At 54.6% G+C, this 27,148-nt stretch overlaps 2 protein-coding genes across 2 annotated transcripts; one reads left to right on the top strand and one right to left on the bottom strand.

The window, feature by feature from the left end:
• PTH2 (parathyroid hormone 2) lies at positions 1–864 on the top strand. The gene is made up of 2 exons (XM_047789610.1): positions 1–158; positions 647–864. Exons 1-2 carry the CDS (start codon positions 37–39, stop codon positions 819–821), a joined length of 297 nt encoding a protein of 98 aa, XP_047645566.1. The 5' UTR covers positions 1–36; the 3' UTR covers positions 822–864.
• Positions 865–4,677: 3,813 nt separating this feature from the next.
• On the bottom strand, positions 4,678–27,148 carry KASH5 (KASH domain containing 5). Its single transcript, XM_047792583.1, has 19 exons — positions 27,035–27,148; positions 23,232–23,336; positions 22,639–22,825; positions 22,119–22,183; positions 20,906–20,972; positions 20,508–20,669; positions 20,131–20,248; positions 19,749–19,799; positions 13,475–13,552; positions 13,193–13,249; positions 12,889–12,948; positions 12,106–12,170; positions 11,856–11,943; positions 11,445–11,567; positions 9,209–9,267; positions 7,067–7,112; positions 5,265–5,329; positions 5,072–5,188; positions 4,678–4,959 (listed from the first exon to the last, which is right to left on the bottom strand). The coding sequence occupies exons 1-19, from the start codon at positions 27,075–27,077 to the stop codon at positions 4,818–4,820; spliced, it is 1,698 nt and encodes a 565-aa protein (XP_047648539.1). The 5' UTR covers positions 27,078–27,148; the 3' UTR covers positions 4,678–4,817.

Raw genomic sequence — 27,148 nt, 5'->3', positions numbered from 1 at the left:
GGCCTCATTGAGCTCTTTCCTGTCTCTCCACAGGTGATGGAGACCCACCAGGTACCCAGGAGCCCCCGGGTGCAGCTGCTGCTGCTGCTCCTGCTGCTTGTGCCCTGGGGCCACCACGCTGCTTCAGGAATCGCCTTGCCCCCTGCGGGGGTCTTCAGGTACAGCGATGTCCAGGTCTCTCAGGAAGGGGTGGGGACTCAGTGGTGGGAAGAGACCCAAAGAGAATGGGGAGGGACTCAGTGGAACAGTGACCTAGAGGGAGGAGGACAGAGATGGGGGGTGGACAGGGAATGAGCAAGAAAAAGATACCAAAGGATTCTGAGAAGGGCTTTGAGAGACTTGAAGGCAGGAACAGATTCGTCTCTTGAGCAGCGTTTATTGGGTCTCCGGTGTGTGCCAGGCATGCGCTGAGCGCTGGGACCCGACAGGTGCATCAGATTCGATTTCTGTACTCAAGCAGCTCCAAACCTGGTGAACATAATAGAGACAGAGACCCACACAGAGAAAGAGAGAGACGGGAGGACAGAGAGAGACGGCGCAGTAACAGGGCTTCCAGTTAGCCCGAGAAGAGGACAGGAGGCGGCAGGCGGCGGGCGGCGGGCCGGGGGGCGCCGACACTCGGTAACCTCTCTCCATCTCCCCGCAGACTCCGCACCCCCGACGGAGCTTGGGCGGGTCCTGCTACCCCGCAGTCGAGGCGGAGCTTGGCGCTGGCAGACGACGCGGCCTTTCGGGAGCGCGCGCGGCTGCTGGCCGCCCTCGAGCGCCGCCACTGGCTGAACTCGTACATGCACAAGCTGCTGGTGCTGGACGCGCCCTGAGCGCCCTGCCCACCCCACCTTAATAAAGACCCTGCTGTTCGGATAGCGTCTCCTTCCTGTGCGTCCAGTGTGTGTGTGTGTGTGTGTGGGGGGGGGTAAGGAGGAAGGCCCTGTATCAGCTACGCTGGTGTCTGGTCTCTCAGTCCCCTCTCTTTTTTTCTCATCTTTCTCTCCACGCGTTCCCTCTCTCTCTGTCTCTGCTGTACATCACCGGTCCCCCCGCCCCAGCACTGTTCCTTCCTCTCACTCTGGGCCTCTGTCCCTCTCCACCATGCGTGTCTGTCCTCGTTCCTGGGAATCTGTTTTCTTCTCTTGTTCTCTGCAACCTCCCAGATCTCTGTCCCTCTCTGACTTACTGCCCCTTTCTCTGGGTCTCTGTCCTCTTCTGAGTCTCTATACTTCTCGTTCACCCTCCCGGCTTCCCGGCCCTATGGGGATCTTTCTCCTCTCTCTGGTCTTCTGCCTAAAACTCTTCCTTCCATTGTTAAATCACTCCCCCACCTTCTTTTTTCTCTGCCTGACTCCTTTGTGTCTTCCTTTTCTTTGTTACATTAGGTCTCCGTCTCTTTTTATCCCATCTCTGAATTTCGCTCTTTCTGCTCCCGTCACTTTCCCATTTCTCTTTGGACACAGTGGGAAGATGTGTGTGGGGGTGGGGGTGGGGCGGGCTCTAGAGATGCATCTGCCATTCAAGACCAGCTTCCCCTAAAGCTATCTTGTGCAAGTGGGAAGGGCTTTTAACCTTCTAGCCTCCTTTTCCCGTTTGAGACTTAAACCAGACACACCATGAGAAGACTAAGCACGGGACTCGTCACGAAGCAAAACTCATTATAAAAAGGTTTCCGCCTCGCGGTAGCGTGCGGCAGTTTCTTCAGGGTTTTCTAACTGCGCCCTCCCCGGGGGATCATCTGGGCGCCCCGTAGGGTGGGAGGAAAGGTGAGCGGGGACCAGCGTCAAGATCCGGGAGGCAAGGGGCGAAGGTTGGGAAACACCTGGGCCACCCATGAAAGAAGCGAGGAAGCAGCCAATCAGAATCTGCCTCTCTCTCTCTCCTCCTCTCTCGGCTCCGCCAGACCTTCAGCCCCACCCCTCAGTGGTGACCATGGTAATGCACTCACAACCAGGCGCTGAGCTTTCGGAACAGCTTTCCCAGGGAGCAGATCGTGCGGACCACGCTCTGATTGGTCTAGAGAAGAAGGTGGAGCTGGGCGCGCCGGCTTGGGGAGAGGGGGCCGGGCCGGCGCTTTGTGATTGGCACACTCTCCCGTAATTTGCATTCCGAGAGGCGGACCGTGCTATTATTGGCCCTTAGGCTGTGGGGTGGGGCCTGTTTCCCGTTACTCGGATATACTGAACTATGAGTAAGGGCATTTCTAACCACCAACCATCTGCAGTTGGCCAAATTTTACAAATAAACAAGACTATGAAAGTCATGAGTAATCTCCCCAAGTTGTCAGCACTAGCAAAGGCCAGTAAGATAATCGGAACTCCCAAACCTGTGCAAGTTGAGAAGTATAGACAATTCCACTACTTTCATAGAGAAATATAATTAAAATGTTATGTGCAATTACTATATTTTGGGCACACTTCCAAATACTGATGTATTGGTTCTTTCACCCTCACAACAACCCTGTGAGAAGCCTCATCCTCTCTTTTCTGGAGGGCCTAGTATCTGGATCTTGGCCTGTGCTCCTCCTGTATTTCCTCCCTAGATCTCTTGCCTAGCATTTGAGGCTTTTCACAAGTGGTGTCCAGAACTCTTCCCTTCTCACTCTACTCCCGTCCTCAGGACCCCCAGACACCCATCTCCAAACTGAGAACTCAAGGCTCAGAGCTCCAGCTGCTTCTTCTCCCTCCATCCCATATGATCTCAGAGTGTTCCCCCAAACCGACTTCATCTCATGGGCTCCCTATGCTGGGACTACTCCACTGTCTATTAGGCACTGGGTCAGATGCAGGTGCTGTCCTTGCCCCTTCTCTCCTCATCATCCTCCAGAGCCTGTCAGTACTTGGCTCCATCCTTCCTGCTCTGCCTCTCTCTATCCTTCCCTTCTTTCCATCCATGCACCTGGCCCAGCTCAGGCCTCATGCTCTCTCTCCTGGACCATTCTCCTCACCTCCTGCCTCAGCCTCAATTCATCATTCATCCCCTACACAGGGTCAGAAGGTCTATTTTCCACCCAGAGTTGATTCTTCTCCTTCCCTGCTCACAAACCTTTCTTGGGCACTTGTAGTAGAGTTAAAGCTGGTGTTCAAAACCTTTAATGGGAGTTCCTGTTGTGGCTCAGAGGTTAACCAACCCAACTAGGATCCATGAGGATGTGGGTTCGCTCCCTGGCCTCGCTCAGTGGGTGAAGGATCCAGCATTGCCGTGAGCCGTGGTGTAGGTCACAGATGCGGCTCAGGTCTGGCGTTGCTGTGGCTGTGGCTGTGGCTGGCAGCTGCAGCTCCAATTCAACCCCTAGCCTGGGAACCTCCATGTGCCTTGGGTGTGGACATAAAAAGACAAAAATAAATAAACTAAAAATAAAACCCTTAATGGGCTCTTGCCTCCCTCTCTACCTTATCTCTCACAACCCAAGCCTCAAATCCTTCTCTGGCTTCAATATTTTAAAAAATTCCAGCAACATGGTGCTACCTGTGGTTCTCCACACACAGAGGCTCTTTCCAACCACCTGATCTTTACACACTTTTTCCCTCTGCCCGTGACACCCTTCACTGCCTCTGCTCACTGTAATCAATCTCACCCATCTTTCAAGACTAAATGCAGATGTTTCTTATTTGGGAAGAAATACCCAACCTCCTGCACTAGGTTAGGTGCTTTTTCTGAGCTCCCACAGAGCCTGTAGCTACCTCTACGACTGTCCCTCCCTTGCTCAAAACTCTCCCAAGGAAGCCTCTGCTGAAACTGTTCTACATCTTGACCTGGATTTTGGTTTCTTGGGTGTTTTCATGAAATAATTTATCCAGCTGATACTTAAGGTTTGTCCGTTTATCACTGTATGCAAATTACACCTCAATTACAAATAACCAAAACCAAGTAATAAACATCCCCAAACTCTCATCATCCTTGGGAGAAAAATGCTTCTCAGCCTGGCATTGGAGGGTCTATTTTTCTATCTTGTAAGGTCTAACTGTGGCAAATAGATGACCACTAAGTGTTTGTTGAATGAACAAATGGCAGACCTTTTCTGCTGGCCATTGGCACTGCAGCGACAATCTGTGGTGTGTGACTGGTCCAAATCTCTCTCTCTTTTTCTTCCAGAAGAGGTGCTTGGTCTCCAGCTGCCCTTGTAGCAAGCGGTGGTCATGCCAAACAGTTCTGGCTAGTGAGACAGTCTCTTGCGGGCTCTTGGAAGCCTAGTGCTTTTCTTTATAAAAAGGAAGGGATGTGTCCCCTTCTCTCTGCACATATGACATATGAAGCTAAAATACCCACCATCTCCTGAGCACAAGAAAGGGGCCAAGAGAATCACAGAGAATTCACAGCCTGCTGGCCCAGGTGCTGTGGAAACTCTGAGCTGTGGGCCCACAGCTGCCCTCCTCCAGACTTGTTTTATGAGGAAAATATAACCCCTCGTGCTTAATCCATTATTGGGCGTTTTGCTATTGTTAAGAAATGTAGTTGCCAGTGTTAAAAAGCCAAGAGACTGAGAGTTCTCTGTGGCACAGTGGCTTAAGGATCCACCATTGTCACTGCAGGGGCTTGCACCACTGCTGTGGCGCAGGTTCAATCTCTGGCCTGGGAACTTCCACATGCTATGTATGGGCGTGCCCCCCCCCCCCCAGAGGAAAAAAACAAACAAACAAGAGACTTCACATTAAAAAAAAAAACCCGAAAAACAATACAGGGGTGTGGATTCTGGAGCACAGTGTCTGGGGTCCTAGCAATGGGTAATCCCAAGTCACAGTGGCACAACCATGGGAATAACAGTAACAAGAGCTCTGGGAAATTCATTGAGCCAGACTTTGCTCTGAGGCGGTGGGGAGCACGGCTCACACTGGAGGAGGCTGGAGGTAGCAGAGCTGGAGGTGGGGCCAGGTGGGGGGCGGAGACTGGCCCAGCAGCAGGACCGAGAGCAGCAGCAGCAGCAGCAGGCCCAGGACTGGTACCGGGATAAGTGGGTGCCGAGTGACCCTGCTGGGGGGCAGGACAGTGCTTGGGGGGGTGTCCAGGGGAGCCCATGGTGTCCCAGCAATGCCCTGATGCCTGACCACCACCCTCCTTCTGCAGATACCTTGGGGTGCACCTGAGATGTTGGGAGTGCAAGGGGCACAGGCAGAGCTGGCTCCAGATGGGCCTCCTGACTGGGACCAGCTCCCTCACCACCGGCACCAGGGCTAGCTGCGGCTCTGGCTCTGAGGGACTGCTGGCGAGAAAGGAAGGCAGGGCAGTGGCACTGGTGCCCCCAGGTCCCCTCCCGGGCCCTTGGGTCCCACTACCTCTCAGGAGGGGTTCCTGGGATGTCTGCAGGGTCTGAGTCTCCCAGAGGGATGGGTAGATCCACCTTGAAGGAAAAAGGAGACAAAGCTGAGGCACTGGGTCCTGGAATGGGAGAGGTGCTCAGTTCAGCCCAGGAGACAGAAGTGACCACACAGAAGGGGTGGAACACAGAGATTCAGTGCCTGAGCTTCTCTGAGCTCACTGCAGCGCTGGGCTCCCCGCTCTGCCAGCTGCCTGCTGTGCGTCCCTTGGCATGTCACCCCACCTCTCCAGGCCCCATTTTCCCATCTGCCAGACAGGGATGAGAGGGCACTCACCACACAGGCCTGAAGTGGAGAATGAATGAGTAAATGCAGGAAAAACCAAAGTATGAGGAGGTGGGCTCAGAACAGTGCCTGACAAACAGTGAGCCCTCGATAACTGCGTGAGCTCCTCAGTATTATTATTTCCATTTTCTATCTGATTCTGGAAGTATCCAAGCCCCTGAGGGCAGAGCCCCTATCTTCTCCAGGAGCCCAGGCCTGGGCTGGGCCTGGTCCAGCATGGGCCCTCCTCAAGCCCATTGCACTGCCCTGTGCCAGGTCCAGCAGGTGATTTAAGGTTAAAGCCCCAAATATTCCACCAGGGGCTTTGCTCTGTGGACGATGATTACGGCAATAGCAATAGATTTAGAACGGTAGAGTTCCAGCAACACCAGTCCGAGCCCCTCTCCTCGCCGTTGTTGCCTACCCTGCCTCTGCTCTGGCCAGGCTGGCCCTTGTGATGCGCTGTGACTCTGAGAGCTGACTACAGATCAAAATCACACCAGCCGTGAGGAAAGTGAGGTGGGGCCCCAGCCTCCAGGGACGGGAGCATGCTGTGGTGGGAAAGAGGTGGGCTTTGGGGTCAGGCTGCCCAGAGAGACCATCTCAGATGGTTTGGACCCTAGTCTCCCGATTATCTGGGTGCTCTCCTGGGCATACCTTGAAGGGTCCCGGACTCTCATGTTTTTCTTTCTTTCTTTCTCTTTTTTTGTCTTTTTAGGGCCACACCCTCAGCATACGGAGGTTCCCAGGCTAGGGATCCAATCAGGGTTGTAGCCGCCGGCCTACACCACAGCCACAGCAACACGGGATCCAAGCTGTATCTGCGACCTACACCACAGCTCAAGGCAACGCTGGATCCTTAACCCACTGAGCAAGGCCAGGGATCGAACTTGTGTTCTTATGGATGCTAGTCAGGCTCACTAACTACTGAGCCACAACGGGAACTCCTGGGCTCTCACGTTCCTTATCTGAGGACCACAGGCTTCTGGCCTCACCAAATTTCCTTTCCTCCCTTCCCTTGCCTGAGAATCGGGATAGTCGCCTGCGGATTTGAGGAGCAAAGGAGCCTGGGTATGTGGTGCCAGTGTGTGTGGTGTCGGACAGGGCAGCTGTGACAGGCGTGGTGCCCCAGGGGAGTTCTGGGGCTGGAGGGGAGGGTCCGGCCCTTCCTGTGCAGGGTGCATGTGCGTTTTTGCAACTTGGGGGTGTAGCATGACTGTGAGGCCTGTGGCATGGTGGCTGCAGCCCTGAGTGTGAGCTGGTGGCGGAGGGGGAGGGGGGGTCCCTTGGGAACATTCTGGCCACCCACTGGCTGCAGCCTCCCTCTACAGCATTGTCTGCTCTCATTAGCTACCGAGAGGGCATTGTTATCTCTTGGCTAAACGATTTTTCTGTCTGGTGGGTGGAATGGGGGTGGGGGTGGGGGCTGGGGAGGAGCTGTGACTACAGCAGCCTCGTCTGAGGGCCTGGAGTGGATGGTGCTGGGGACTGCCTACCGTCACCTGGCTCTCCGCTTCCTCTTCTTCCTCTCTTCTGGGCAACCTGGGGTGGTGACAAGAAAGCCACTGAACACATTTGTCATCCCTGCCTGGCTCCCTTTTGCCTGCCCTGTGGTGGAATCTTTAAAGCAGGGGCCTGGAGGTGGAGGGGCACCAGGGATGGACCTGGAGGGTACTCTGGACCCCCATGAGCAAACTGGTGTGTGTACGTCAGTGTCTGTATTTTTCAGGGGAATTTTCACCAAATTCTCCAAAGAGTCTGTGATTCCTGAAAAGGATCAGGGGCCTCTTCACCTCACTGGCTTTTTCAGCTGCTACTTTCCCAGCTGATCTCCCAACTGGGAACTGAGGCTTCTGTTCTCTCACACTAAACACCGGAGACTCGGACCCGAGACCCACCCACTGCCCCAACTTCCTGCCTGGTGGGTTGGCCATTTTCAGTGAGTCTCACTGAAACTCTTCTCTGAGGCCTGGAACTCCAGCTCAGACTTCCCCGAACCCAGCATCCAACTGTGTGAGCCCTACACCCACCCCAAATCATTTCTCTGAGGTGCCAGCCCCCAGCCTCTGTGCCTCCTATGGTCACAGCTGACTGAGCCCCTGAAAGGCCTCTGTGGGGACTCAGGCCTCAAGCTGCCCAGCCCCAGTGCCCCTTGGAGACTCTGCTGTCCACATCATCCACTGGCACCTTCACTGGGGAGCAAGGATCCAGCCCTCCAGCCTCGGCCACCAGCTGCAGACCCAGCACCCTCGGGATACAGCTGTCCCCTCAGTTCCTGCTCAGGAAGGCAGCTTGGCTCCTGGGCCCCCAGCCTCTGCCCCAGTCAGACACACGGCTGTCTGATCCTTTGGGACTTCTATTCAGGACCCCCGGTCCCTCTCAAAGTCCAAGCCCTTGGGAGTTCCCGTCGTGGCGCAGTGGTTAACGAATCCGACTAGGAACCATGAGGTTGCGGGTTCGGTCCCTGCCCTTGCTCAGTGGGTTAACGATCCGGCGTTGCCGTGAGCTGTGGTGTAGGTTGCAGACGCGGCTCGGATCCTGCGTTGCTGTGGCTCTGGCGTAGGCCGGCGGCTACAGCTCCGATTCAACCCCTAGCCTGGGAACCTCCATATGCCGCGGGAGCGGCCCAAGAAATAGCAACAACAACAACAACAACAAAAAAGACAAAGTCCAAGCCCTCATCCCTGGTGACCTCCAGGGGACACAGAATTCACCACTTCCCTCACTCCCAGCTTCCCAATCTATAGCTCATGTTGCCCCAGCATCCCCCTCCCCGAAATCCAAATGTCTAGCCCCCACACCAGCTTCTGTCCCCGCAGCTCAGCCCCATCTTCCTTCCTTTCTCTGATGACACAAGCAGAGGTCACAGCTCTGGGGCCCCCATCCTGCCCCATCTCAGCTTTCCCAGACAAGCCCAATTAGAGGCCGCGGCAGCAGCCTCATTAGTGGCCAAAGCTGGGAGCCTGAGGGAGGCCGGGGGCGGGGGGCGGATTGTGGGGGGGAAAGAGGCACCACAGGAAGGCAGAGGCCCCGAGGAGGAGGGGCGACCGGACATCTAGTGCTTTCTCTGTCCTCAGAGGTTGCACGTGAGCCTCTAACGGTCTCACCGGGCAGAGGCTCACCCCATCCCATCACAAAGCAGCCAAGCTGGGATCTGAACCCAGGCTGTCTGATTCCAGAGCCCCTGACGTCTCCCAATTGTCTGGCTGCTCTCCTAGGGCACAATCTGAGCCTCATTCATCCCAGGAAGCCGTGGGAGGGGTGTGTTCAGTGACCGGGACTGAGTGCCTGAGCTGTCCCCCTTGCCTGACAGCTGTATTCTTGTGTAAGGGTCTCCTACATGAATGCCAGCCCTGCTGGACCCCAAGCAGGGCCTCCCGCAAAGCCACCCCCTCTGGGTGTCCTCCCAGAACCGTCTGGGTCAGGGGCTGTCTCCTCCACAGATGGAAGGTGCTAAGGGCAGGACTGGGTCTGACTCAACCCAGTCCACGGGCCCAGGGTCGCCGCAGCATGAAGGAACGAGGGCAGGAGTGACCCACTGCTCCCTCAGGGCTCTTCCGGGCTCTGTACTCTATCCACTAAGAAGGTGGCGTCGCCCCGAGGCAGAGCTGTGGCTCAGGGAGGACCACTCTTCTCACCACATCGATTGCTCCTTCCTTTCGTCAGGAGGGTGTGCTGGTTCTCCCTGCAAGTTGTTCTGCGGGAAAGAAAAGCTCAGGTTTCTCAGGCTGCAACCCTGCACGAATTCACCGGCTGCTTCTAAGACCTGCCTCCCCCTGGGCCCCTTCTCAAGGATGGCTCTACTACCCCTCCGGGGGCAGAAACCAGACACTGGACGGTTGCTCTGGACCCCACCAAGCCTCCTTCCTCCTCGGGACCCGGGACCCAGGTCCTCCCAATCCTCTCACACTCACACAGGCCCCAGAGAGGCTCAGCGTTTGCCCTCCAGGCCCCTGCTCCTCCCAGGTTCCCAGTCTTGGGGCGGCCCTGCCAGCTGCTCTCCCTCAGGGCCCAGGTCTCTTTCCATTTTCTGACACCCAGCCTTGACTCTGTCCTCATCCACCCACTTGGTGCTGTTTACTAAATCCAGCCCTGAGCTCCCGCCTTGTGCACCCGCTGCCCCCAAGCAGTGCCCCCCACCCCTCAGGGCGCCCACCTTAGGAGGTCAGGAAAGGAAAGTTCAGCATCTTGCTGTCTACGCCCTTCCCAGCACCCAGGCCCTCAGCAGATCGGCAGCCCTATCTTCCCGGGCCCAATTCTCTCTGCCCGTCCTTTTTGCTCCAGCCCCAAGCCCTGGCCTGGCTCAAGCTTCATCCGCTATCTCTGGACCACTGCCCCAGCCTCTTTCCTGGCCTCCCAGCCTCCGGTGGGTGCCCACGTGGCCCTAGCCAGCTTCCCACATCTAGAGCTGACCTGGTGCTCCCCACTCACAGCCCTCCCGTGCTTTGATGGAGAACAGCGCAGTCTCTCAGCTTCAGAGACAGGGAACGCCTTTCTTGGTCTGGTCCAACCTCATCTCTCGCTCGCCACCCCCAGCTGCCCTCTACTCCCCAAACATGTTATGTGCTTTCACGCTCCCATGTCCTTGCATGTACTGTTCCTGCTGCCTGAGAGGCCTCTCCTTCCTCACCCCACTTAACTGCTCTCTCTCTTTTTATTTATGATTCACCTGCGCCATATGGAAGTCCCTGGGCCAGGAATTAAATCTGAGGCACAGCTGCAACACAGGTCACAATGCTGGATCCTTTAACCCACTGCGTTGGGCTAGGGATCAACCCTGCACCTCCACCGCCATCCCAGCCACTGCAATCATATTCTTTTTTCTTTTTTTTTGTCTTTTTAGGGCCGCACCCGTGGCATATGGAGGTTCTCAGGCTAGGGGTCGATTCGGAGCTACAGCCACCAGCCTACACCACAGCCACAGCAACACAGGATCCAAGCCTCGTCTGTGACCTACACCACAGCTCACGGCAACGCCAGATCCTTAATCCATTGAGCGGGACCAGGGATCAAACTTGCAACCTCATGTTTCCCAGTCAAATTTGTTTCCGCTGCACCAGGACAGGAATTCCTGCGGTCATATTCTTAACCCACTGTGCCACAGCGGGAACTCCAACTTCTCTCTTTTTCTCTTCAAAATAAACTCAAATGTCGGTTTCCCTGTAGAAACCTGTGGTTCCTTTGTGGTACAGCGGAAACAAATCCGACTAGGAATTATAAGGTGTGGGTTCGATCCCTGGCCTCAATCAGTGGGTTAAGGATCCGGCATTGCTGTAGTGTAGGTCACAGATGCAGCTCGGATCCCACCTGAATTGTTGTGGCTGTGGCGTAGGTCGGCAGCTGTAGCTCTGATTCGACCCCTAGCATGGGAACCTCCATACGCCACAAGTGCAGCCCTAAAAGGCAAAAAAAAAAAAAGATAAACGCTTAATGTACCTTTATGGTGTGTCAGGAAGAACAATTCACATACCCCCTTCTCACTGTAGTACCATTTTATATAAGGTGATTCCTGCCAGTGTTTTTGAAACAACCATCACCACCACCACCATGAAATCTATGTGTTTGCTTTGTTTACTTTTTTTTCCCCTCTTTTGGAAGCGCCCACGGCATGCAGAAATTCTCAGGCAGTGACAATGCCAAATCCTTAACCACTAGGCCACCAGGGAACTCTCACTATGTTCATTTTTATTTCCCACATCAGCTGGCAAGTGCCTAGAGAGGTGGTGTCCCGTTGGGCTTGGGGCTCCATGGCCAGCACCTAGCGGGCCCTTAGCCAACCTCCGCCCTGGGCTGGGGAAGAGGGATGCACATAGTGTCCCAGGCCCATTTCCCAGCCCCCGGACCTGGCCCTTTCAGCACCCTTCCCATGCTCACCTGCCCCCCAGGTGGGGCTTCAGGTGGAAACTCAGCTTCCTCATCGCTTTCATGGACGACCTCCTCCCACCGCCACACTCCACACAGAGGGCTGGAGAGACCTGAGGCTGCCACTTCTTGTTTCTGGGAGAGAAGTTATTTCTGAGGCCAGGGAGAGTCAGATTAATGCAGAAGATAGGCAAGAGGTGGGCTGGACATGAGCTGAAGTGTGAGGACAGGAGGTGGAAGGGAGCTGGTGTGAGGCTGGGTTGGGGAGTGGGTGGAGGGAGCACCAGGAAGGGTTTGGTGCCCAGACAAGGACTGGGTTAGGGATGAGGTTAAAGACGGAGATGGTCCTGGGGAACCGGGATGGGGTGAAAGTCAGGGGTGGGTCAGAGTTGCGGCTGGCAGTGGGTTGGGCGTTAGGCCCACCTGTTGAATGGCCTGGATCTCCACACCCAGTGATGGTGGCAGCAGCCTGGTCCAGTCCACTCTCCTCACCTGAGCCCCTTCGGGAGGCCTGGCCACACAGTTGGGAGGGGGAAGGCTACCTCTGAGCCTGCCCGCCACCTGTCAGTCAGCCTATGCTGGGGTCGCTGCACTGCCCATTCAGGGCTGGAGGCCGGGGGGCCCTGTCCTTGGGGTCCCCTTCTGCCTCCTCCACCCCTACTGTTTCACTCACTCATCCAGACCCTCATGGGTCTGACTCAGCTGCTCCTCCAAGTGTGAGATTTCCAGCCTCAGTTCCTGCAAAGGAAGGAGTGGGGGCCCACTGGCTCTCCATTCTTCCCCATTCCCCCGCCCCCAGGCTCCTCTTTCAAGGTCAGCAGCAATGAAAGCATCAAATCCCAGCCACCAGACCACCAGGGAACCCCCTCACTTGACCTTTTTGGGCTCCTCCAAACACCAAGGGAGAAGGGGAAGAAACAGGGACAGACACTTAGGAAGCCAAAGAGAGGCAAAGAGCAACAGGAACCCTGAAGGTAACCTACCCTCCAGGAAAATTCAGAAAAGAAGGCAGAGCTGGAAACACATGGAAAATGACACAGATGGAAACAGATTCACAAAGAGGCAAGAGACACAGGGGGTATAAGAGACTCTAAAGACCAGAGACAGAGAGGGGAGTCACCCCAGGAGACAGACTAGACCCAGGGAGATGCAGAGATGAGAACCTAAACAAGCCAGGCAGAGATACAGAAATAGGAGGCTGTGGTGAGAATTCACCCCCAGAGAATGCAAGTGGCTGAGATACGGAGATACAGAGAGAGAGAGAGAGAGATAAAGGAAGGGACAGAGGAAAAGTGAAAAGGCCAAGCGACGAGAGGGGAAGACACACAGTCAAACAGTAGAGACAGTAAAAACAAGACGTGGAGACTCTGAAAGAGACTGACGGAGACAGAAAGAGGCAGCAAACCCCAGAGACGGCAAAAGAGAAGTGAGGGGAGTGAGGCCGCCGGTGGGTTACCTGGGTTGTGGTTCTGTAATCCTCCAAGGTCTTGGCCAGACTCTCGGCATGGCGAGTGCGCTGGGAAACGCCAGAGCTGACTGAGACTGGGCCTAGGCCACCAAAGGCCGGTGCTCGGGGGGAGGGGTCTGGCAGGGCGGGCTTGGGGGAAGAGCTAGGGTCTGAGGGACAGCCCCGGTTTCCCGGGAAGCCCTCTGATCTCTCCGGACTGCTATCCAAGGATTAGAGCCAAGCAGGACTTCCCTTTTCAGACTCCAGGCAGGAGACACACAGAAGGCAAATGTTTCTCTGCCAGACCCCTCACCTCGGAGAGGATGGCATCTCGTTGGCAAATGAGGCGTTCACACTCATAGAGCTGCCGCTGCCAAGGCAAGAGTCAGTCTGTCTGTCTGGCCTGCCCTCCCTGGCCCGCCCTGCTCTCCCAAGCCCCTCTCCTCAACCCCCTCCATGTCTCTGGACATCAGCCACACTGAGGGGGATTTCAGCTGGTTTGCCCATGGGACCTGGGAACCTGATGGCTTGATCGAAGTCCCTGCTCTCTCCAGGGGTGGTGGGAAGTTGTCAAGGCACTAGGGAGGGGTGGCACCTTCAAAGCATCCTTCTCGGTGGCCAGCTCCTCACTCCTCCTCTTCACTCCATCACACTCAGCCAGTAGCTTCCCGTTCTAGAAGAAAGCACCCAGGTTACATTTATATCAGCAAATGGCCATGTTAATACTCTATTGACATGGAGTGTCAATATCAACATCTACTGAGCACTTGATGTGCACTGGGCCTCATGCTCATCTCTTTATATGTTGTAGCCTATTTAATCCCTCCATCCAACCATCCTATGGGATCCCAAGTTTGACTTGCAGATGGAGTTGGTCCTCTCCCTGCAAAAAGAGAGATACAATAGGATGCATGGGGTGGCTGGGAGGATTAAATAAGCTAGTAATTATTGCTAACATTTACTGAGCACCTTGCCAGGGTTAGCTTGTTTCTTATCCCCTATTTTATTTTTATTTGTCTTTTTGTCTTTTCTAGGGCCGCACCTGTGGCATATGGAGGTTCCCAGGCTAGGGATTGAATGAGAGCTGCAGCCGCTGGCCTACACCGCAGCCATAGAAACTCAGGATCTGAGCCTCATCTACGACCTGCACCACAGCTCATGGCAATCCCGGATCCTCAAGCCACTGAGTGAGGCCAGGGATCAAAACTGCGTCCTTATGGATGCAAGTCAGATTCATTTCCATCTAAGCCACGATGGGAACTCCCTTATACCCCATTTTAAAGATAAGGACAACTGACAGAAAGGTTGAGTAATCTGGCCCAGGTGGGAATTCATAAAAATACATGTTTCTGAATGTTAATGAGCACAAAACATTTGGAATAGTGCCTGACATATACCAAATGCTCATTAAATGTTATATATATATATATTTTTTTTCTTTTCTTTTCTTTTCTCTTTAGGGCCACACCTGTGGCATATGTAAGTTCCTGGGCTAGGGGTCAAATTGGAGCTGCAGCTGCTGGCCTACATCACAGCCACAGCAATGGCTAGGTCTGAGCTGCATCTGTCACCTACACTGCAGCTTGTGGCAACACCAGATCCCCAACCCACTGAGAGAGGCCAGGGATCTGCATCCTCATGGAAACTAGCTGGATTCTTAACCTGTTGAGCCATAAAGGGAACTCCCAGTACATGTTATATTAAAGATATTTCTAGGAGTTCCCTGGTGGCTTAGTGGGTTAAGGATCCAGCATTGTCACTGCTGTGGCTTTGGTTGCTGCTGTGGTTCAGGTTCCATCCCTGACCCAGGAACTCCCACATTCCGCAGATGCAGCTGAAAAAAAGAAAAAAAAAAGAAATTTCTAAAACTTTCTATTATGAATTTTTAACACACAAAAGTAAAAATGAAAGTGTGATGAACTTCCATTACTCATCACCCAGCTTCAATAACTATATACATTTCCTATTTGTTTCTTCTCTATTCACTGTTCTTGTTTTGATGAGGATGATGACAATGATTTTTTTGGCAGTGCCCACAGGATGCAGAAGTTCCTGGGGCCAGGTACTGAACCTACACCACAGCTGTTAACCAGAGCCACAGCAGTGACAGTGACAGATCTTTAACCTGGTGATACACAAGGGAACTCACTTGTTTTATATTAAAGCAAATCCCAAGCATCATATTATTTCTCCTTTGCACTGATCACTCTCTCTCTCTCTCTTTTTTTTTTTTTTTTTGCTTTTTAGGGCCACACATGTGGCATATGGAGGTTCCCAGGCTAGGGGTCTAATCGGAGCTACAGCTGCTGGCCTGTGCCGCAGCCACAGCAACATGGGATGTGAGCTGCGTCTGTGACCTATACCCACAGCTCAGGGCAACGCCGGATCTTTAACCCACTGAGCGAGGTCAGGGATCAAACCTGCAACCTCATGGTAGCTAGTCGGATTTGTTTCCGCTGTGACACGACAGGAACTCCTGCATTGATCACTCTTAACAAAATCATTAATAATTCCTTAATGTCAGCATTCCTTGCATGGCTCAGCAGTTAATGAACCCGACTACTACCTGTGAGAATGTGGGTTCGATCCCAGGCCTTACTCAGTAGGTTAAGGATCCGGCATTGCCATGAGCTGTGGTGTAAGATGCAGATGCCACTTGGATCCCGTGTTGCTGTGGCTGTGGTGTAGGCCGGAAGCTGCAGCTCGGATTCAATCCCAGTCTGTGAACCTCCATAAGCCACAGCTGAGGTCCTAAAAAGCAAATAAATAAATAAATAAATAATCCCTTAATATCATCACCCACTCAATACTCTTTGGGTTTTGGTTATCTAACAAATATCTTTGCACTTTTAGTTTGTTTGAATGAGGATCCAAACAAGGTCCACCATAGCTTTTGTTTGAAATGTCTCGTTTCTTTTCATCTGATGGTAACCTCCCAACTTCCCAATCCTGGCACTTCTTCATTTGTGGAAGAAACCAGGTTTTTTTTCCCTGAAGAACTGGCGCATTTGAGCTTGGTTCACTGCCTTGTTTCCTGTGCAGGATGTTCACCACGTTCCTCCCACCTCATTATTTCCTATAAACTGATGGGTAGATTCTGGACCTTGTCTAGACTCTTGTTCAATATTTCTCTTGTTCAGTTTTTTGGCAGCAAGGTTTCATGGGTGCTGCTATATGTGTCATGCTGTGCCATTCAGGAAGAATGTCAAGTCTGGCTGTCCCAACTGCTGATGTTTACACTGTCATCATCCCCAATTTTACAGAGGAAATGGTGCAGTGGAGGGGCTGAGGTCAGATAGTGAGTAAGTGGACTCAACCCAAATCTGATTCCAAGTCTGGCCCTTTTAACTCCCAGACTCTCCTCTGAGCCAGATGCAGTGCTGGGTGAGAAGGGGGAACTGGCTTCAGCCCTCGTCTCAAGCTGCTCATCACTGGACGTGAAGGCAGACACAGAAGCAGATGATAGCAATGCATGAGGTGGGGCTCTGAAGAGGACTAAGTCCTGGGCCTTGTGGGAGCCCAGATGAGGGGTTTTGCAAGAAGGCTATACCTGGGCTGAGTCCTCAAGGTTGAGCATTATCTGGGAAAACAAGGGGGCCAGGAGAGGGCAGCCCATACCAGCCAAAAAATGGGACCCGAGAATAAAGTGGACCAAATTCTAGTCTGGAGTTTCTGGGCACCAAAAACCTAGGAAGTTGCACTGAGTTTCCACATGAGGTGGTCACTGGGGGAAAGCACTCTGGAGCAAAGAGGCAGTCTGAGTTCCCTTTGCCACACCCCTCCTCCCGGCGCCCCTGGGGATACTGAGGCCGGCTCCTCCCTCTCTCCAGCCCGGCTCAGCTCCTCAGCTCCAAGTCCTCCATCGGCTGCCTCCCTCCTTCTCAGTCTCAGCGGGCCAGGGCTGCCAGGTGAAGGGCAGAGGAAGGACGGGCCAGGAATGCTGTGTCAACATCTGTCCACCTGGTTGGGATCTGCAAGCTGGATCCTGGGCCACTCAGCAGGGAACCTGGTTACTCAGCTGCTCCTGCCTTCTTCTGCAGTAACCTGAGCCTGGCTCTGTAGGTTAGGTTCTTGTAGGGAAGCTGAGTGTCTGCGTGTCCCTTACTCCAGCATTATTCTACTGTAACTTGAGAACTCCATCTATAGATGCTCTGTAGCCGGCAGGCAGCCGAGAAGGAAAAGGTGGGGGTAGGGAACCAAGAATAGCTTGTTTATCGAGCACCTAGGATGTCCCAGGCGCTGCTCAAGGCACGTGACCTGGCAGCAGGCCTTCTGGGCTGGGAGGAGGCCGAGACCGTTGGCTGCCATTCACTCTGCTTACACCTTCTCCTGCTTTCTTTGAGGGGTCCACTCTCTACATGGGTCCCAGCCCCAGCCCTGAAGGTGAATCAAGATGGAAATCTCTTGGCTGGTTAACTAACCCGAAGCCATTCTCGCCCCCTCTCACTCATTTGCCGCCCACTCGAGGCTGAGACGGTCAGAGATTCTCCCAGCCTCTCGTGTGGTATGGTTCAGCTCCATCCAGTGAGCTGTCAGAGGACTGCTGGTGTGTGTGTGAGGGGGTGTACTCCGGGAAAAGCTTTTCCCTCTGATGAAAAGAGAGAGCCGTGAGAGGAGCACTTGCCCCTCTCTGTCCTGCTTTGATTGAGAACATGAGGTCTGGGGCTGCTGCAGACATCTGTGATCCCGAGGCTACAGGCAGACAAAGTCAAAAAGCTGCCAAACTGGCCCAGAACCTTCAAAAATGTCTTAAGTAAATGACTGTCTTTCAGATTGAAGCCATAATTTCTTCCGTGTTTTCTTCCTTGGAGCTGAAAGTATTTCAGACCTATCAGTGGCTGTGTTACTCATGCCAGGGAGTGGTTTGGCTACAATCATTTGCTGTCACTTTGGCCAGTGACATCTAAGAGGGAGGTCCAGCCATGGGGCTTCAGGGAAAGTTTCTCCTTGTTCTTCAAAATGCTGTTCTACCTGTACCCCATGCTTCATACCACAGCAGCCATCCTGCTGCGAGATTGCCATTGCTCCAACAGGGAGAATTTCCATGGAAGAGCCAGAGAACAACTGTGGGAAATTTTTTGGTTTAAATGTAAAAGCCATAATACAGATGTAGGACAAAGAGACTTGGAGGGATCAGGCAGAATGAGTATCATTGCCTGGACTGGGCAGAGGTCCTTATGGCTGAAGGAGGGTTCAGGAGAGTCAAAGAAGAGAGCAATAGAGGGCAAATGGGCCCTGAGCCAGCCCCAAGCACCAGGTTAGCTATGAGAGGTGGATGAAGTTGAACCACAGAACCCCTGGGATATCTGGGAATCTGAGCATCTCAGAGCCAACAAGGTGTGCAAATAACAGAATAGAGGTGGCCGTGTGAGGAGTTGAGGCCCAGTAAGAGCCCAGTAAGGCCCCTGTGGTCTCAGAGTCACAGCTAAACCTCCTCTGTGCCCCTTGAAGATTGTGGAGGATCCCAAATGGCACTTGTGGGTTGTGGGGTGCAGATGAGGGCTACCACCAACAGATACAGTGAGGACAGTACGTCCAGAGACCAGAAGTCAATGTCAGCCTCCTGGTGGATGCCAGCGTGCAGTGGTGACTAAGGCTGAGGACCAGATGGGACAATGAACATCAATCTTGTGACTAGCAGAGAGGACAGACACTGAGTGAGGAGCACTGAGACACTGCGTGGGTCTCCAGCAAATTAGAGGCCACCTTGTCGTGTGTGAGGGGGTCAGTGATGAGCTTCATCATCGGTTGATGAGTTTCAGTTTCCACCTGAAAGGACTAGGTGGACCCAGAATGAACTAAGATGATGCTTCCTGTCTCAGACAGAATGGGGCTTGAATCAGACATGAGGTTAGACTGGGCCTGTTCATGTTATGTGCTAGGCTCTGGGCTAAAAGTGGCCATTTAATTCCCACAACAATCCTAGTGAACAGATTCCCTTCTCCCCTGTTTTTAGAGAATAAAATTAAGGCTGGGGACGGGGACATCACATGCCTAAAGGTTGTCTGATGTGTAAGTGGCACAGATGGGATTTGAACTCAGGGTTGACTTTAAGGCCTGTTTCTTTTTTTTTGGTTGCACCTGAGGCATGCAGAAATTCTCGGGCCAGGAACTGAACAGCTGTGGCAACGCCAGATCCGTACCCCGATGCACCACATGGGAACTCCCAAGACCTGTGTTCTTTCCACCATAAAAGATACTAGTATATGAACAATATCAGCTAACTTTTTTTTTTTTCTTTTTTGCCTTTTCTAGGGCTGCTCCCGTGGCATATGGAGGTTCCCAGGCTAGGGGTCCAATCAGAGCTGTAGCCGCTGGCCTACACAGCAGCCACAGCAACGTGGGATCCGAGCCACGTCTGCGACCCACACCACGGTTTACGGCAACGCCGGATTCTTAACCCACTGAGCAAGGCCAGGGATCGAACCTGCAACCTCATGGTTCCTACTCAGATTCGTTAACCACTGCGCCACGACAGGAACTCCAATACCAGCTAACTTTTAATGAGCTCTTCCTATGTGTCCTGCCGTATGCCTAGGACTTTATATAAGCATCCACTTGTTTAAATTTCACACAGTCCAACCAGGGAGATCCTATTATTTTGCCCCCTTTCACAGGTGAGCACAATGAGGCACAGAGAGGGGGCAGATTGCCTCGGGCCCCACACCCCACGCTCTTACCAGCTGTGAGGTTCTCACATGCAGCTGTGTAACCTTCAGGGCCAGCCCTACATTATTGGGATTCTGAGATGTCCATCACCAGACTGAAGGGTGTTGTCACAGGCTGCTGGGGATGTTTGGGGCAGCAGGAGGAAGGGCAGAGAAACTGCCGACTAGGGGAAAGGTCAGGGTGGACACTGGGCCTCTCACCTCCTCCTGCAGAATCACCATCTCAGCCACCAGGTGCTGCTGCTCCTTTTCCTGACCGAACCCAGAGAGAGAACAAAGGCTTCTTTTCAGGCTTCCTTGCCTCTATCTTGCCCCCCTGACCCCAAGAACATGACTCGGGCCTGGGTCACTGAGGAGCAGGACAAGGAGAATGGGTCTGGGGAGCCCGGATGGCTCCTGCTGCCTCTTTTGTCATGAGAGGATGGCAAAAAGATCTGGACCCAAATCTGGGGTGAGTGGGACCTGGACTGAGGGAGGAAGCCCAAGTGACCTCTGCCCTTTCCTGATCTATAGTCAGGCTCCGCTGCTCAGACTTCAAGGACGTAGGAAGAGTGCACTTTTGTGCCCCTTGCCCAAAACCCACCGTCTGCCGGGCCTGGGCCAGAAGGCTGCGGTTCTGTTCCTCCAGGCTCTTGGCCAGAGTCTTCAGATCCTCTAGCTCTTCATCCACAGCCTTGGCAAACTGCAGAGCCTGCTGGGTACTGAGTGGGTTGGGGGCATGAGAGAGAGGAAGAGAGAGATCACAGAGATAGACCTGTTCAGAGCAACAGAGAAATCGCAGGCAGAGGCCTGGAGAGAGAGGGACTTCAAGAAACCCAGACAGCAAAGGAGGGAAAGAGCCCGAAAGTGGGGGACGGAGACCCAGTTTATACCTAAAAGATGAAGGGACTGGGAGCAAGCCTGGGCCTGTGGGAGGTGGGACACGGGGGTGTGGGAGGTTGGCCAGGGGACCTGGCCTACCTGCGGAGCTGCTTCCGCAGGGCCAGAATCTCTTCCCCAAGGCGCGCGGACGCCTCCTCGGCTGTCTCCACACTGCGCTGCAGTTTGGCATTCTCCCCTGCCAGCCGGCGGTTGCTGAGCTCCAAATCCTCTAGGCTGCTCAGCAGGTCGGCAGTGGCGGGCCTGGGGGGAGGGAAGGTCCAGGGTCACTGCCCACTGCCCTGGCCTCCTTTCCTTGGGTGGAGGGGAGATGCAGCTCCTCTAGAGAAACAAGACTGCCCTGCTCTCCCTGAGTGACTGGCTCAGCCCTGTCCCTCACCCACTTCCCAAAGGACCCCAAGCCCCAGGCCAGGCCCGGGGCCCCGTGCAGGCTGGAGGGCACTGGCAGGGGCAGACAGGGAGGGGCTGAGGATAGGTACAACTCAGGTCTGGGGTCTTCGCCTCCAAAGCTCTCCAGGTTGGCTGGGTCCTCAGCTTCTGGGCATCCTGGAGGGGGAGAGACAGGGGGTGGTGGGTCCCAGGTGACCTCAGATGTTGGGCTGCCCCAGGACCCTGGGCTTGGTCCTTCTTTGGCCTCCACCCTCACAGCATTCTGGGTGATTCCACCTGCTCCTGAGGCTGCAATTACATCCGCCATCCCCAAAGCCTCGTGCTCCTATGGGTACCTTGAGCTCAGGCTGGATCTCCCTACAGCCTCCAACCACCCTGCATTCATCATGCCTGACACTGAGCAGCACCTCAAAGGCCCCAAACTTGTCTCTCCTCCCCGTTCCCTGGTCACTCACCCTCCCAGCCCCCAGGCTGTCCTGTCTCCCTCCCTCCTGCCTCTGGCCTTGCCTTTTCCCCTGGAGAAGAGGAGCCTCCTCCCTGGCCTCCTGGCCTCTACACTCTCCCTGGTCCTTTTCCCATTTGGCCCCACAGGGGTCCTTCCTCCCCTGGAGCCGACCTGATTCTCCTCTGCTCACAGCCCTCCCCTGACCCCCAAGCCTGATTAGAGCAGGTTCAAGAGAATGTCAAGAAAGCTGTATTTTTTTTTTTTCTTCAGCTTTTGTTTTTAATGAGACTGGAGAAATATAACACGAATGCTTTTTTTATGGAGCACCTCCTATGTGTGAAGGCTTTTGGGACAGAGTGGTGAGCATACCAACCAAACAGCAGCAGAGGTAATCAGATTTCTGCAGGGAAGGCCCAGAGGCCTGTGCTGAGGGCTGGAGAGTAAGGGACCTTAGCCTTCGCCATCCCAGGGCGTCTCCACCAGCTGTGGAGGCGGAGGGGCGGTGTGGAGGCAAGTTCAGGCTGAGAAAATAGCCAGAGCCAAGGCCCCAGGCGGGCCAGGCCAGAGGGACTAGAGTGCAGGGAGGGGCAGGCAGAGGACCAGGGCGCTGAGGCGGGAGGGCCTCTGTAACAGGGCTGGTGTTAGGAAGAGGAGTTGGAAACAACCTGCAACAGAAAAAAACCCAAACAAACCCCAAAGCTCAGGGCAGGGGAAGAGGCAGTCATGGAGGCACCTGGAAAAAGCCAAACTCACAGCACCGGGTCCCACCCTATTCCCTGCTCCGTCCCTGGGTGGGATGGTCCGAGCACTGCCTGACCTGGGGTCTGCCTGCTTCATTCTATATATAGCAATCTCACCAGATGGCAGTTGCTGGGAGGTCATGGCTCCCTCGAAGGCGGTCTCCTCTTCCAGCTCTAATCCCCTGTATCAAAGGGATGAGGCTTAGAGCCCCCTGCCGCCACCCCCTCAATCCTGACCAGCCCCGGTGGGGGGGTGGCGGGTGGCGGGAGGAGGGGCCGGGTCAGGTGAGAGGGAGCACTGTGGGGCGGAAGGTGAGGCCAGATGGCAAGCGCCTGGGGCCAGATGGAAAAGCAGGAGGGGCAAGGACTGGGTTTGCAGGAGGGATGGGGAGGGGCCCCTGTCAGCCCCTCAATATCCGCCTTCTCTTCCTTGGATTTCTGACCCCCAGACTCCCTCTGCCTCCCTTTGTCCTCAGACCCTTCACCCCTCCTCAACCCCTCTCTTTACTTTCCTCTATTCCTCAGCCTCCTTCCAACCACAGCAGGTCCCTGTGCCCAAAGGGTGCTGGCTGCAGTAGGAGGTAGGAGGTTAGATCTTAGGAAGGGTTTCCTGGGAGAGGGAGGTGTGGGGACCCACCCATTCAGCTGACAGGTGGCGATCCAGTCCCGCATGACGACCAGGAAGGTGTCCAAGTCCACGGTGGCCTGAGGGCCTTCTCCATGGGGGTCCAGGCTGCAGGCCAGTGTTTGGAGGCGTGCATCCTGGGGGCTCCGTCCCGTCACAGCCTCCAGGTATGCTAGTATATGGGTCACAGCCACAGTGCCTAGGGATCGAGCATGCTGTGAGGGAGTGTGGGGCAGGTGAGGGGCAGGAGATGGCGTCGACGTGGGACCATGGCTCTTGGGCAACTCCTTTCCCTCCCCGAGTTGACTCTTCCACCCCGCCTCAGAGGGTGGACCAGAGAGGACCAGCCGTGCCCCGCCAGGCCCACAGTGGCTGCACTTCCTGCCTCTCCCCGGCCCCAAAGCTCCCCCCTCCCCCTCCACTGTCAATGTCCCCCAAATTTTCCTCCCCCCACTGTCCTTGTCCTGAAAGACCTCCATTCCCTTATCCACGTCCCTCCTGGCACTTCCCACAATCACCTGCATTGCCCCAGCCCATCCCTCTCCCTGCAGCTCCCTCATTCCCAGCCCCCACCTCCATCACTTCTTATTTCTTGTCTCTCTGACCTGTCCTCTGAGGGTCACAAGCTTCGAACGTGGAGTTGAGTATTTGCTCCTCTAAGCTGAGTGTCGTCCCCAGGCTCCCCTCCTCCATCTGGTCCCAGAGGTACACTGTGGAGACAAGATGGCCAGCCTACCCTGAGGAGGGGGAGCCCAGGACCTGGGCTCCTGCTGAAGGGAAGGAATTCATTCTGAGCTGCCTGGAGTTCAGGCTGGTGGGGAACAACAGGACGCTTTGGGTTGGGGAAGCAATGTTAGGGTCTTTGAGTCACCTCCTCCACCCCCTGACCTGGGGATGTGGGCCCCTTCTTTGGGGCCAGAAATTGTCCCCTGTTGTATAATCCTTTGTGTCCAATCCACTCAGGAGCCCAGAAAACAAACGCTCTGATTACAGCCTTTTCTCCTCTCTTCCCCTGCTTCCCAGGCTTGGCTCAGAAGGAGTTAGGGGTGGAGGAGGGCAAAGAAGAGAGGATTCTGGGAGATGCGGAGGGTGAAAGGGTTCCCAGGAGCCAGGAACAATCCGATAACGCGCGGGCAGCCTGGATCGATCCTGCCCGCATCGTCTCCGGTCTCCCAGCCCGCCGCGGGCTGGGTATCTCTCCTCCTGATAGACACCTCTGAGACTGGCGTCATCAGGGGGCCAGAGCTCCCCCTTTCCGCCTCCCCACCCCCAGGTGAAGGTGGATGGGGGCAATTCAGGCAGGGTGGGTGGTGGGGGATCGATTAGAAGCTCAGAACCCAGTTGCATGACTGTGGGCAAGTTTCTTCTGCTTTGGAGCCTCAGTTTCCCCACCAGTAAAATGGTGAACAGAGTGCTCCCCATCCCCAGGGCTGGGAGGGTCGGGTCTGTGTGTGTAAAGCACCTCCCTGGCCCCCGCCACACACACACTGTGAACATCCTGGGGTCGGTCTGTCCACTGCTGTACCCACTGTGCCCACACATGATAGGCACCCAATAAATGCTCCAAGATACAGGAGGAGTCTATAGATTCTCTACCCCAGGAGCCGCGGGGCCAGCCCAGCCTCTTCCCCAGGGCTGGAAGTGACCTTGGAGCCTCCCTCCCCTGCCCTTGGACAGCTGGGAACCGCAGCAGCCGGTTGGGATCAAGCAGACCCCAGGGGGAACAGGGTAAGGGACTCAGCCTCTGAGGGACTCAGTTTTTTCCCTCTGGAAAATGAGGGAAGGTTACTTCCCTTCTAAAGAAGAGATGAAATAAAATCTGGAAAGACCCCAGCAAAGGGCCTGGCCCCTGGTTGAGACCCAGTAATGGAATTGAGCATTTATTCAGCATTTAATAGGTGCCAGGCCTCTTCTGAGCCTTTTGCATGGGGACCACAGTGGCTGCGATGATCAGCCCCACCTTACAGACAGGATACTAGAGAAGCTCCCAACCTGCCCAAGGTCGCATGGGCAACATCCGAGTGCCCTTTCTTCCCCCTTTAACTCTTCAGGGGTTCTCGGCAGTGAGCTAAAATTCAGCCCCCTTGGGCTTGAACCCACGCTCTTGGGGGAGGGGAGCGGAACAGGTGGGGCGACACCTCCTCTCACTGCGCCCCTCCCCATGTTACAGAGGAGGAACCTGGGGCCCAGTGAGGTCACCCAGGACCATCTGGCTCCAGTTGTTGTGGGCCGTGAGGATCTGTGAGTATCTGCAGTGCAGATGTGACATTGCCTCCTGAGGCCCCTCAGGAAGATGTCACTCTGCTTCTCTCCTGTTCTCTTTCCTTCATCTTCTTCCTCCGTGTCACTATCTCGGTGTCTCTGTGCCATCCCCTCTCGAGTTTTCTTTCTGGCTCTTTCTCTCCATCCTCCTCTCCATCTCTCTCTCCCCTGTGCCCCACCTCTGTCTCCATGTCCCTCACTCCCATTTTCTTCCCTGTCTCTGTGCTTCTCTTCCCCTAACTCAGCAACTTGCTGTTCCCTGAGCCTTCTCCCTCCTTCCTTCGCTCCCTCTCTCTCTCTCTCTCTCATCATCTCCATCTCTCCTGGGTGTGTCCCTTCCTTTCCTTCAGGAGCCTCTCAGTACTGGCTCAGCCCTTGGCCACCAATTTCTCGGTGGCCGCACGCCCTCTGCTGGTGCAGACAAAGTTTAGCTGCTGGTCACTCGCTCAGCCCGCCCCACCTTCCTGAATGCCGGTGTCTGCCTCTTGCCTTCCTACCTGGAGAGTGTCCTAAAGCCAGCATCCAGGTCTGCGGCCTTGAGAAAAGATGCAGGTTCTGCAGCTGGACGCTGGGAGCCCCTAAGAAAGGGGCCCTGCCTCCCATCTAGGCTGGGAGCCTCCTGCCCCATGGCAGTGGACTCTCTGATGAGCTTCAGAAAGGGCACAGAGCATCTTTCCCCTGAAGCCCCCTTCACACCCATTTGGTCTGCATCCATCCAATTACTCAAGGACTGATTAACTGCCTTTCTATTACATGTCAGACATTGATCTAGGGCAGCATGACCAACGGGGTAGCCATTGGCCACAGTGGTTCTTGAGACCTGAACTGTGGTGAGTAGGAATTGAGATGCTCTTACTGTAATGTATACACTGGAAGACTTAGTATGAAAAAAAGAGAATAATTCCAATACTTTCTGGGGGGCCGCGCTCATGGCATATAGAACTTCCCAGGCCAGGGATCAAACCTGTGTTGACCAGTGACAATACTGGATCCTTATCCCACTAGGCCATCAGGGAACTCCATCCATTTTCTTTTTTTTCTGTCTTTTTAGGGTCACGCCCTTGGCATATGGAAGTTCCCAGGCTAGGAGTCGAATCGAGCTACAGCTGCCAGCCTACACCACAGCCACAGCAACGCCGCATCCTTAACCCACTAAGCATTGAACCTGCTTCCTCAGGGATACTAGTCAGGTTCGTTACTGCTGAGCCACAATGGGAACTCCCCCATCCATTTCTGTATTTATTACAGGCTGAAAGGACACTGTTTTGGACGTATTGGATTAAATGAAATCTATTACTGCCATTCATTTCATCTGTTTCTTTTTTTCTTTTATTTTTATTTCTTTATTTTTGTCTTTTTGCCTTTTCTAGGGCCGCACCCGTGACATATGGAGGTTCCCAGGCTAGGGGTCGAATCGGAGCTGTAGCTGCCGGCCTACACCAGAGCCACAGCAATGCAGGATCCGAGCCGCATCTGCAACCTACACCACAGCTCACGGCAACACCAGATCCTTAACCCACTGAGCAAGGCCAGGGATCGAACCTGCAACCTCATGGTTCCTAGTCAGATTCGTTAACCACTGAGCCACGATGGGAACTCCTCTTTTTCTCTTTTAATGTGGCCACTAATAAACTTTATAATTACACATGCGGGATGGTTGTCCAGTGCTGCTCTACGGACCAGGAATACCAGAGTGAATAAAACTGAGCCTGCCCTGTGGAGCTCATGTTCTAGTGGGGGAGACAGAGACTAGACAGACAAGTGGATGGCAGTGCCGTGAAGAGAAGGAAAGCAGGAAGAGGAGAGAGGGCCATAGGGCAGTGGCCTTACAGGAAGCAGAGCTCTGAGTGAAGTGAGGGGTGAGAACGTGGGTCACCGGAGACAGGAAGGCGCACAGCGCATACAGAGGCTTCGGCTCTCGCGCTGTCCGGCCTCCCCAGGGCAAATGAGATACGGTGTCCAGACAGGTGGGGACACAGCAGGCACTTAATCAATGGTCACTCCTTCCCTACCACTCAGCATCAAGGTGGAGGCTCAGTCACCCCAAGCCACCTCTCCCAAGTCCCCGGGACACAGCTTGGTGTCCCCGTCACTCACTGCTTCCTCCTCACCCTCCCAGGGGACAGACAGGGACCCGGCTACTTACTTTTTGCAGTGGTGCCACCTGCAGGGCCCTCAGGCAGGTCCATGGGGCACCCCCGCTGCTCTGCAGCTGCCGGTGAAGCTAAGAGCTTCCCTCAATCAGTGGGAGGGATGGCGA

This window comes from Phacochoerus africanus, chromosome 8 (genome assembly GCF_016906955.1).
Source record: "Phacochoerus africanus isolate WHEZ1 chromosome 8, ROS_Pafr_v1, whole genome shotgun sequence".
Classification (NCBI taxonomy): domain Eukaryota; kingdom Metazoa; phylum Chordata; class Mammalia; order Artiodactyla; family Suidae; genus Phacochoerus; species Phacochoerus africanus.
This window is presented reverse-complemented; position numbering and strand designations above follow the sequence as displayed.

Coding starts and splice junctions, on each gene's coding strand:
- PTH2 (XM_047789610.1), top strand. CDS start 37: ATGGAGACCCACCAGGTACCCAGGAGCCCCCGGGTGCAGCTGCTGCTG. Junction 159..646: donor CCCCCTGCGGGGGTCTTCAG/GTACAGCGATGT, acceptor ATCTCCCCGCAG/ACTCCGCACCCCCGACGGAG.
- KASH5 (XM_047792583.1), bottom strand. CDS start 27,077: ATGGACCTGCCTGAGGGCCCTGCAGGTGGCACCACTGCAAAAA. Junction 13,250..13,474: donor CCGAGAAGGATGCTTTGAAG/GTGCCACCCCTC, acceptor TTGCCTTGGCAG/CGGCAGCTCTATGAGTGTGA. Junction 4,960..5,071: donor TTGCACTCCCAACATCTCAG/GTGCACCCCAAG, acceptor GCCCCCCAGCAG/GGTCACTCGGCACCCACTTA.